Raw genomic sequence first — 12,789 nt, forward strand, 5'->3', positions numbered from 1 at the left:
GCGCCTGCCTTTGGCCCAGGGCGTGATCCTGGAGACCCGGGATCAAATCCCACGTCAGGCTCCTGGTGCATGGAGCCTGCTTCTCCCTCTGCCTAGTCTCTGCCTCTCTCTCTCTCTCTCTCTCTCTGTGTGTGTGTGACTATCATAAATAAAAAATAAATAAATAAAAGAAAAAAATAAAAAATAAAAAAATAAAAAAATAAAATAAATAAAATAAAATGGTCTAGAGATGAGGAAAAACAGTTGGTGGTTCTCAAAAAGTTATTTGTGTATATAAAATATCCAGAATCAACAAATCTATAGAAATGGAAAACAGGTTAGTGGCTGGCTAAGGGGCTAGGGAAGGGGAGAACTAGAAATGGACTATGTAACTGGTATAGGGTGATAAAAAATGTTGTGAAATTAGGTAGTTGTCATGATTACACGGGTAGAAAAATAAGAGGAAATTAATCAGAAAGTAGAAGATAGGAAATCATAAGGATAAGAACAAAAATTGATGAAACAAAAAATGAAAAACAATAGAAAAAATCGATGAAATGAAAAGCTTGTTCTTTGAAAAGCTTAAATAAAATTGACAAAACTTTAGCTAGAATAACAAAGAGGAAGGGAGAGGGAAAGAGGAAGAGTAAGAAAGGATAAGAGAGAAAAAAGAGGCAAATCACTCATATCAAGACTAAAACATGGGGTGTCTGGTGGCTCCATCAGTTAAGCATCCAACTCTTGATTTTGGCTCAGGTTATGATCTCAGGGTTGTGAGATTGTGCCTGGGGTTGGGATCCACACTGGGCATGGAGCCTGCTTCAGATTTGCTCTCCCCTCTTCCTCAGCCCTCTCCCACCACCACTCATATGCAAGTGTACTCTCTCTCCTCTCTCTCTCTCTAAAAAAAGGAAAGAATAAAAGATAATAGAGCATTATATATTCTGCAGACATTAACAGGATACTAGGAAATATTATGACAAACTAATGCCAATACATTTGACAACTAAAAACGGAAATATTATGACAAACTAATGCCAATACATTTGACAACTAAAAACCAATTATTTTGAAAAGTATTATAAGATCTGACTGAAAAAGAAATAGAAAACCAAAATAGTCCTATATCAGTTAAAGAAATAGAATTTGTGGTTAAAATCCTTCTCAAAATAGGGGATCCCTGGGTGGCGCAGCGGTTTGGCGCCTGCCTTTGGCCCAGGGCGCGATCCTGGGGACCCGGGATCGAATCCCACATCGGGCTCCCGGTGCATGGAGCCTGCTTCTCCCTCAGCCTGTGTCTCTGCCTCTCTCTCTCTCTCTCTGTGACTATCATAAATAAATAAAAATTGAAAAAAAAATATTTAAAAAAAAATCCTTCTCAAAATAACTCCAGTCCCAATGGCTTCAGTTTTAATTATACATTTTTTTTCAAATTCCATATATTTTAAAAATAAGGAATGCTGCTTTTGCTTAGCTACTGCCAAGAGTTTCAGTCCTCAGAAGAAGGTAAGTCTACATTGGGGTGAGGCCCTAACTTCACCCAGCAACTAGAACCAACCCCAGCAAGGCCCACCCGCAACTCGCCCACACTATCACCTTGGTTTGAGACCTCACCTGCATCTACTCAGCCTACATCACAAGAAGGTGAATGTTAAGGAGGAAAATATCAATGCCATCATTAAAGCAGTCAGTGTAAATGTTCGACTTTTCTGGCCAGATTTGTTTGTAAAGGCCCTGGCCAATGGCAACATCAGGAGCCTCACCTACAACACAGGGGCTGGTGAACTTGCCCAGCAGTTCCTGCTACAACAGCAGGAGGTCTTGCTCCATCTGCCATCACTGCCCCAGATGAGGAGAAGAAAGTGGAAACAGACAAAGAAGAATCTGAGGAGAGTGATGATAACATGAGTTTTGGTCTTTTTGACTAACCCTCTTTTGTGACATGTTCAATTAAAAAAAATGACTGACTGAATAATTATGTAAGGAAATAAAACTAATCCTATACAAACTCTTTCAAAACATAGAGGAGAAAACACTATGCAGCTCATTATTTGACCCTGCATTGCCTAAATTACAAATGACATTACAAGAACATGTGCAAAAGACTTTTAACAAATTTGAGTAAATCTAATCAGTAATTTCTAAAAATCATAATGCACCAAAATCATACCCAGATTGTCCTAAGAATAAAGGTTGGTTTAACATTCGAATATCACTCAAAATAAGTCACTATAGAATAAGGAGAACTACATGATCATGTCAAAAGATGCCTAAAAATGGATAAATTTCAACCCAGATTTAAGGTTTCTTTTAGAAGTTAGTAAGTGAACAATAGAAAATTATTTGTTCAAACTGATAAAAATCATCTTCATAAAATCTATAGATGTCATCATATTAATGATGTATACTCCTCTTGATCTTGAAGATGGATAGGGATATACAATCTTACTATTATATATTGTACTCTAGGTCCTCATCATTGAAACAAGAAAAAAAGAAATAAAACACATAGAGACTTGAAATGAAAAAGTAAAATTGTAAAAATTTTTTGCAGACGGCATAATTGTGTACAGAGAAAATGTCAAGTGTGCTAAAATAAATGATTTACCCAATCAGTGAATTTGGCATAGCCATAGTTTATGTCAATATTAAAACATCAACTATACTTCTGCGAAAAACATTAAACAATTAGAAATTGAAATTATAACCAATATTTAAGAAACAAAATATTAGGTTTACATTTTTTACATTTACATAATAAAAATATTACGGTGACATATAGGTAATATTTATTCAACAGGTGTATGAAACCATATAATGTTTGTCCTTCTGCCATTGACTTATTTCACTCAACATAATACCCTCCAGTTCCATCCACGTCGAAGCAAATGGTGGGTATTTGTCATTTCTAATGGCTGAATAATATTCCATTGTATACATAGACCACATCTTCTTTATCCATTCATCTTTCGATGGACACTGAGGCTCCTTCCACAGTTTGGCTATTGTGGACATTACTGCTATAAACATCGGGGTGCAGGTGTCCCGGCATTTCATTGCATCTGTATCTTGGGTAAATCCCCAGCAGTGCAATTGCATTATATGGTCTCATTCATTTGGGGAAATTAAAGAATAATGAAAGGGAATAAGGGGAAAGGAGAAAAAATGAGTGGGAAATATCAGGGAGGGAGACAGAACATGAGAGACCCCTATTTCTGGGAAACAAACAAGGTTGGTGGAAGGGGAGGTGGGCGGGGGATGAGGGTGACTGGGTGACAGGCACTGAGGGGGGCACTTGATGGGATGAGCAGTGGGTGTTATTCAATATGTTGGTAAATTGAACACCAATAAAAAATAAATTTATAAAAAAACAAATACAGAAAGCTAGGTAATTCTCAGTCTATAAAATAATTACTGTAAGTAAATTTTTGTTTTTGAAATTTAGTAGTCGAGCATGTTGAAAGTCATAACAAATAGAGTGTTATCTAAGAGAAGAAAAAATTTGGTTTCATGCCTTTCTATAAAACTGATCTTCTATATCTATAACTTAAAAAAACAGGTATATGAAAAGTAGAAAATATTGCAAAGAATATTTAATACATAAAGGGAGATGTGTACATGTGATGGACTAGAAAACCCAATATTTTTACCGTATCATTTGTAAATTTTCAATGTGATTTCCATAAAAACCCCAACAGGATTATTGGAGAAATCAATAAATCTGTTCTAAATTTATTTTAAAAATGTATAAATTTTAAAGTGTCTATAATAGCAAATCACTCTCAAAAAAAGAACACATTTGAGGAACTTATTTGACATCTAATTTCAAGGTTTATTCTTAAGGTCCTGGAATCAATATTGTGTCCTAATTGGCATAAAGACAAACAGATAGATATGTCCAGAAACATAACAGAATGTTCATAAATAAACTCAAATGTATTTTTTTACAAAGATAGCAAAGTATTTTAATGGTTAAAGAATAGACTTTTATTTTATTTTTTATATTTTTTATTTAAATTCAATCAGCCAACATATAGTTAGTTCATCATTAGTTTCAGACATAGACTTCAGTAATTCATCAGTTCTATATAACACCTGGTACTCATCATATCACATGACCTCCTTAATGCCAGTCACCCAATTACCACATCCTCCTACCCACCTCCCCTACAGCAACCCTCAGTTGTTTGCTATACTTAAGAGTCTCTCATGGTTTGTCTCCCTCTCTGATTTCTTTCTATTCCATTTTCCCTCCCTTCCCCTATGATTCTCTGCATTGTTTCTTATATTCCACATGAATGGTAAGTATTAATCCTTTCTGATGGCTGAGTAATATTACATTATATATGTAATGTGTAAACACATTTTGCATCTATATAAAACACATCTTTGTCCATTCATTTGTCGATGGACATCTCAGCTCTTTCCAGCTATTGTGGACATTGATGCTATAAACATTAAGGTGCAGGTGCACCTTTGGATCTTTACATTTGTACCTTTGGAGTAAATACCTAGTAGTACAATGGCTGGATCATAGGGTAGTTCTATTTTCAACTTCTTGAGGAACCTCTATACTGTTTCCAGAGTGGCTGCACCAGCCTGCATTCCCACCAACAGTGTAAGATGTTTCCCCTTTATCCACATCCTCACCATTTGTTTTTTCCTATCTTAATTTTAGCCATTCTGACTGGTGTGAGATGGTAGGTATCTCATTGTGGTTTTGATTTGTCATCTCCTGATGACAAGTGATGTGGAGAATTTTTCATGTGTCTGTTGGCCATTTGTATGTCTTCTTTGGGGAAATGTCTGTTCATGTCTTCTGCCCATTTCTTGACTGGATTGTTTGTCTTTTGGATGTTTAGTTTGATAAAGTCTTTATAGGTTTTGGATACTAAGAAAGGTTTTCCTTTATGTGTTATGTCATTTGCAAATATCTTCTCCCATTCTATAAGTTGCCTTTAGATTTGTTGACTGTTTCCTTTGTTGTGCAGAAGCTTTTTAGCTTGATGAAGTCCAAATAGTTCATTTTTGGTTTTGTTTCCATTGTTTTTGGAGATGTTTCTAGCAAGAAGTTCCTGCAGCTGAGATCAAAGAGGTTGCCACCTCTGTTTTCCTCTACAATTTTGATGGGTTCTTGTCTCACATGTAGATCTTTCATCCAATTCATATTTCAATTCATTTTTGTCTGGTTTCATTCTACATGTGACTGTCCAATTATCCAAACACCACTTGTTAAAAAGACTGTCTTTTCTCCATTGGATACTCTTTCCTGCTTTGTCAAAGATGAGATGACCATAGAGTTGAGAGTCCATTTCTGGGTTCTCTATTCTGTTCCACTGACATAAGTGCCTATTTTTGTGCCAGTACATACGATCTTGATGATCACAGCTTTGTAATATGGCTTGAAATCTGACATTGAGATGCACCAGTTTTAGTTTTCTTCTTCAAGATTCCTCTGGCTCAGGGACCTCAGGGTCTTTTTTGATTCCATACAAATCTTAGGATTACTTTTTCCAGTTTTGTGAAAAATGTCAATGGTATTCTGATAGGGATTGCATTGAATGCGTAGATTGCTCTGGGTAGCATAGACATTTTAACATTAACTATTCTTCCAATCCATGAGCATGGAAGGTTTTTCTATTCCTTTGTGTCTTCTTCATTTTCTTCCATAAGTGTTCTATAGTTTTTAGAGTACAGATCCTTTACTCCTTTGGTTAGGTTTATTCCTACATATCTTATGATTTTGGTGCAATTATAAATGGGATTGATTCCTTAATTTCTCTTTCTTCTGTCTCATTGTTAGTGTATACAAATGCAACTTATTTCAGTGCATTGATTTTTATATCCAGCCACTTTGCTGAATTGTGGTATGAGTTTTAGTAATTTTGGGGTGGAGTCTTTGGGTTTTCCACAAAAAGCATCATGTCTTCTGTGAAGAGAGAGAGTTTGGCTCCTTCTTTATCAATTTGAATGCCTTTTGTTTCTTTTTGTTTTCTGATTGCTGGGGCTAGGACTTCTAGTATTATATTGAACAACAGTGGTGAGTGGGCATTCCTGTCATGTTTCTGACCATAGAGGAAAAGTTCTTTTTCCTGAGTGATAAAATGTTAAATTGCTTGGTTGTGGTGATTATTTCACAATGTATACTTATGTTAACATATCAAGTTATACATTTTAAATTCACACAACTTTATTTGTTCATGATATTTCAATAAGCCAAAGAAAAAAGAGGTCCAAGAACTATAAAATGGCTGTCCATTTGCTTTATGCCCTCACTGCTCTAGCTCTTAAGGAATCATTAGTGGGTTCCTAAAAAGATTTAATATTGATTATTAAGGAGAAACTCCTCTGTGACATCAGCCTACAGGGGAACTACATCACAGTTCCACTGGAATTATGGCATCCTTCTATTTACATGGAATCTGGCTTGCTTGCTTTCTTTGTAATTTTATTTATTTATTCATGAGAGACACATAGAGAGAGGCAGAGACATAGGCAGAGGGAGACGTAGGCTCCCTGCAGGGAGCCTGATGCAAGACTCTTCATCCAAGGGTCCCAGGATCATGACCTGAGCCAAAGGCAGATGCTCAATCCCTGAGCCATTCGAGTGCCCTGGCATTTAGTTTTCTGAACAACCCAGGACACAGAGAGGAAGGAGACTCACAGGCTTAGGTTCCAAGTGTAGGAAATACAATTCTCCACCTAAGAATGAGTGTTTGTCAACACGTCTCCTTAGAATACTGTTTCTAAGACAAAGCCTTTCCATCAAAGGAGATAATTAATTCCTGGGAGAGGAAACAAGAGCTCCAAGACAAGGTCCCTGAACATTGATGCAAACCTCTTTAAATATCTTTACAGAGAAAAGTTAAAATGTTTCTGTTCACCTCTCCAGAGCAAGATTCATCATGAGCAGAATGAACCACCTGAATGTAATTTTTCCACACTGTCTGCCTCTTGCTCCACAGGACCAAAGCCATAAATAGATTATTTCTCTGTAGTGTTTCGAGTGAATCCATTCTAAATTCAAAACCAGAAAACACATTTCAAATAGATTTTCTGTGAAAAAGTTTTGAGGTGTTAGGCTCAATGGAAAGATTTGGACTCATAAGAGTACTCTTATTTTAGTAGACTCATTGAGGAATAATGATATACTCCCCAAAATTGCACATATCTAATGTATACAGTTTCTTAATAACTGTTGAATTGATAGCGAATTATCTGAATAGGCCCTTCCCAAGTGTGATATATTTTTCATATTGAAAATTACTTATTACAAGTAGAGGTCAGTTTGAAGATGGGACTGTTGCTGAATATTCCCGGCAAACATCACTAAGATCATCCAAGACAGCTAAGGTAAGTTTTTCAATAGTGCTGATACTTTATTAAAGAGTGTTACTTCCCACATATATTACTCATTATTTTTCAACACCTTCCAAACATAGTAATAGAATAATTTATCCTTATCCCAATTCTTCAAAAGATGATTTATGAATATTATTAGCTAATATGACACTTAAAAAATTGGGGGCTCATTAAGAAAATGGTAGGACCCTGCTTTCTGACATTAGGCACCATGCTTTGACCATAAGACACCTCCTAATAATGAAGAAAAATCATAATAATTAAAAGACATTTTTATTACATTACAAACTCACAAATATGAAAATTAAATCAAAAAGATAAGCAGCTGTTTGTCCAAGCACAAACATGGAGAACAGATCCTGGGATTAACTTCTATGCATGACACAAGTCTCTATTGTTTCTTTGAGTGTAAAATTGGTGGTGATCCTTCCTAAACTCATTGCATAGTTAAATGTTTCTGTGGTATTATTACCCAAACTGTCAATTCTTCCTATCTCATAGGGGCAATCACAGTCATAAAATTAAATGAAAGTCCTTTGTGTGTCCCAAACAGTGTGGTCAATGTTTCAAATAATTGGGATAACCTGTGAGGTGGATATTATTATTCTTCCTTTATAGATGAGGAAACAAGGATGTAAGGTACTAAGGTAATGCACCCCAGATAAAATAAATTGCAAATGGAAGAACAAGGATTGTACTCTGGTCTTTCTGATTTTCAAACCAATACAATTAACCACGGGGATAACTGGTTTTTATATTTTGCAGAAGAGTGTAGCAGCCCAATTTTTAGAGGAAGATACAGTAAGAAAGACTTAGTACTTGGGGAGAGATCAAGAAAAAAGGGTTGTTCAATGAAAGAGTACCACATTTTTAAGATTTGTGAGCTCCTATATGCCATTGTGTGTGCTGTGTGTCTGTGGATGAAACTGCTGCACATAAGCTTGCCTCTAAAGTTCTATTAAAGTAGGGATCCCTGGGTGGCGCAGTGGTTTGGCGCCTGCCTTTGGCCCAGGGCGTGATCCTGGAGACCCGGCATCAAATCCCACGTCGGGCTCCAGGTGCATGGAGCATGCTTCTCCCTCTGCCTGTGTCTCTGCCTCTCTCTCTTTCTCTCTCTCTCTCTCTCTCTCTCTCTCTGTGGCTATCATAAATAAATAAAATAAATAAATAAAGTTCTATTAAAGTAATTACAAGTATCATGGTCATATCAAAAAGAGATGACTAATTCAACTTGTTGTTTCTTGTAAAGTAACAATAAAGGGCATGGATTAAAAATTTGGAGGGCCAACAATTAACAAGTATAACCATAAGTATAACCTGACCTTTCTTTGCTCCAGCCTTTATTAGCTGCTCAGTCATCTTAGGCAAGATTCTTAACTTCTTCTCTATGCTTCTATTCCCTAATGTGTAAAATAGGGATTAAAATGAGCCATCCTGTAGGTTTGTAGTGAGGCTTACCTAACCAAATATCTGCAAAAACACTTAAAGCACACTAAGTGTTCAGTTAGCTTTGGTTAATATTGCCATCATTGTTATAATTATTAACATTTATCTCTGAGATTGTTTCCTCATCTGCAAAATGAACGATATTAATACCAACCACACAGGTCATCATATGAAAAAGGACCATGTACACAAAGTACTTGCTACATACCATGCACACAGCAATCAATTGTTCAAAAGTATATTTCTAGCTATTTTAAAGTCATTGGACTTAGGAAACATGCATTATGATTATGTGTAAGTAGCTCTTGTATCCATCCAATACATTCCCATCACCATTGCCCTGTTACTTTTTATTCAACTACTATGAATTGTCTGCCTCTGCGATTCCTGTGTCTTCCTTCCACCCCCTAAATGAACCTCAAATCATTTCAGGCAAAGCACACAAAGATCTTTACGAGAATAAAATCCAAGCTTCCTCCCTTCACAGTCTTCTTTATCCTACCACTCATGTTCTCAGTTACCTTCCATGGTTCTCCATTTCCGAGATGTTAAAGAGAAAAGTCTGAGGTTCTGTGTTTGGAGACTACATCCATCTACTACCACACCTCAGGTTTGGCTACCGTGGTGTGTATAATCTACTACTTCAATTTAGACTCTTGGTCACCTGGGATGACTATATGTACACATGTAGTCTCTGCCTGTGTTTCCAAAAGCTCCATATGCCCATAATCTTAACAAAGACTTCAACTGAGAGGCAATCTGAATAATTTTCAAGCACCCATAATCTGTATTTCCAACACATACACAACCTCAAAAGAATTCACAGTTCAATAGAATCCATAAATGTATTATATATTAGAATGGAAAGTTTAGCAAATTCAGGGTTGCATTAATAAAAATTATTTTCTCTTTAGGCAATATAATTAACTATCAGGTGAAGCGCATGGAGATTAGGAACAATGTGACAGAGTTTGTTCTACTGGGGCTTACAGAGAATCCAAAGATGCAGAAAATTGTATTTGTTGTGTTTTTTGTCATCTACACCATCACTGTGGTAGGTAATATGCTCATTGTGATCACCATCACTGCCAGCCCATTGTTGGGATCCCCCATGTACCTTTTCCTGGCCTCTCTCTCCTTTATTGATGCCTGCTACTCCTCTGTCAATACTCCCAAACTGATCATAGATTCGCTCCATGAAAAGAAGACTACCCTATACAATGGATGCATGACCCAAATATTTGGAGAACATTTTTTTGGAGGTGCTGAAGGCATCCTGCTTACTGTGATGGCCTATGACCGTTATGTGGCTATCTGCAAGCCACTGCACTACACAACCATCATGAATCGGCGAGTGTGTGGCCTGTTAATGGGAGTGGTGTGGGTTGGAGGCTTTCTTCATGCAACTATACAGATCCTCTTCATTTTCCAATTACCCTTCTGTGATCCAAATGTCATAGATCATTTTATGTGTGATCTGAATCCTTTGATCAATCTTGCCTGCACTGATACCCACACTTTAGGGCTCTTCGTTGCTGCCAACAGTGGATTCATCTGTCTGTTAATCTTCCTCCTCTTAATGGTCTCCTATGTGGTCATTCTATGCTCCCTCTGGAATCACAACTTGGAGGCAAAGCGCAAAGCCCTCTCCACCTGTGTCTCCCACATCACAGTGGTTGTCCTATTCTTTGTGCCCTGCATATTTGTGTACATGAGACCCGCAGCTACGTTATCCATTAATAAGGCAGTTGCAGTGTTCTACACTATTATAACTCCCATGTTAAACCCCTTAATCTATACCTTGAGAAATGCCCAAATGAAGAATGCTATTAGGAAATTATGTAGTAAGAAAGCTATTTCAGGTGACAAATAAATGTGCCTGGGGCTCAACATTGATTCAATGGAAACAAAGGCCAAAATGACATTTTGGATGATTTCCACAAGGAATGCCTAAGGGAGGGAGAAATAAATTAACCACTATGAATCATAAATTCTGTATTGAGAGTAGCACCAATGGATGCAAGAAAAGAGAAAACATAACCCAGGACGACTTTGCATATTCAGAAAACTCTACCAAATTGGGGTTTAGTTTTACTAGCTTCAACCATATATACGGATTCATAGGCTTTCCTTCTAATAACAACTTAAAGAAAGAATTTATTGCTATCCAAGGAGGTAGGCCCTGCTATCATCACTGATTATAGAAACTGATAGAAAGGGGAAACGGGTGAGGAAACAGAGAAAAGGAAAGATACCGATACATTGGAAAGCCAGTAATAATCAGAACTGGCTGATTTCCCAGATCATGTTCTTAAATGCTGTTAAATGCCAGGCAAATATACTAGTTCATTATCTACAACAAAAGCCTAATAGTTTTTCAGGAATAACTGCTTGTTTTCACATATCACAATTGATTGTACATGTTGCCTATAACACTATGACATGTAACTGTTTAGGGCTATAAAAGATTTAGCCATTTAACATCTAAAGGGGTAGGTGAAGATTAGGCCAGGCTTCCAAGTTCTGTTGTAGGTTCAGAACCATTTTTTATTGCTAATATCAGCCATCTTACACTGTTACCCTATCAGAAAGAGTAATGACTCAAAGAATATTTTGATTTCAGACAGAAAATTCTATTTATTAAATATACAGTCATACTCTCTAAAGTACTTGTCTACTACGTAACAATAGCCTCTACGAGGTAACATGATGTCTGGTGCACAATACATATTGAGTGAATGAATGAATGAATGAAAAGTATAAAGGAAGATGAATAAATTCAAAAATAAAGAGCACGAAAGTAGTACTGGAAGCTAGGGAATTCTTTCCCACCTTTATCTGATTCAACTCTAAGGAGAATTCTGGCTAGGGCTCTCAGGGGAACTACAATTTGTTTTTATTCCTGCTTATACTAAGGATGGAAAATAAATTAAAACTATAATTCTCAATATATAAGCAGATAGTTTACCTTGATATTCTCCCACCTTCGGTGACATTTTAGTATCTTATGAATGTGGCCTGCTTATGTTACGATTTTTTGTTAATCAGCTTACTTTCTTAAAGATTTTATTCATTCATGAGAGACAGAGAGAGAGAGAGAGAGAGGCAGAGACACAGGCAGAGCTGAAGCGGGCTCCCTGTGGGGAGCCCCATGGGGATGCAATCCCAGGACCTTGGAATCACAGCCTGAGCCAAAGGCAGATGCTCAAACACTGAGCGACCCAGGTGTCCCAATCAGTTTAGTTTTTGGTACCACATCATTATTAAAATATGTGGCTCTTTCTAAACACAAGTCTCAGGATAAAATATCCCATTCGTTCTTTTGTCCTTCCTTAATTTATCAACAAATATTTTTGAGCCCAAGAAATGTATCAGGCATGTTTATAGCTGCTGGGGCTTCAGTGGTAAATAAAAAGAGAACCAGATTCTCCCTTCACAGACCTTAGAATCCATTGAAAGATTCCCAGGAGGAAGTTTTACAAGTGTTACGAATGTAAGAGAGTGGAGTCACGAGGTGCTATGAAACTACATTGGAGAGACACATAGGATCAGAAGATTCCTGGATGAAATAACATAACAAACAGAACCCAGTGGTGGAAATAAGTCAATTGGCAGAGTGTCCTGGAAGATGGAATATGTAAAAAAGGCCAGGAGGTAACAAAGAGTACGGAGGAAACCTAGTCAATTCAATATGGCTAACCAATTCAAAAACATTGAAAGTTTGTTTTTAATCCAGGGAGTGGTATAGTTAGATTTGAGTTTCAGAATGATAACTCTGGCTACAGGGTGGGAAATGGATTGAAGGGGATAAGACTAGCAAAGGAGAGTAGTTAGAGGTTGCAGTGATGATTGGGATGTGAAAGTTTGGAGGCCTACACTCTGGTAGTGTAAGAACTTTGAGTATATAGATGGCAATTAAAGCCATAAAAGTATCAGATATCAGTTATGGAAAGTGTGATTTGGTCAACTATGGGTGGTCTTCAGTGGTCTATCAAGTAGCCA

The 12,789-nt window shown here is 36.9% G+C and overlaps 1 protein-coding gene across 1 annotated transcript; it reads left to right on the forward strand.

Annotated features, from left to right (window-relative positions):
* The first annotated feature begins 9,730 nt into the window (after positions 1-9,730).
* Positions 9,731-10,660, forward strand: OR4C10C (olfactory receptor family 4 subfamily C member 10C). The gene has a single exon (NM_001388637.1). The coding sequence runs from the start codon at positions 9,731-9,733 to the stop codon at positions 10,658-10,660; it is 930 nt and encodes a 309-aa protein (NP_001375566.1).
* Positions 10,661-12,789: the final 2,129 nt, after the last annotated feature.

The sequence above is a fragment of the Canis lupus genome, chromosome 18 (assembly GCF_011100685.1).
Source record: "Canis lupus familiaris isolate Mischka breed German Shepherd chromosome 18, alternate assembly UU_Cfam_GSD_1.0, whole genome shotgun sequence".
Lineage (NCBI taxonomy): Eukaryota > Metazoa > Chordata > Mammalia > Carnivora > Canidae > Canis > Canis lupus.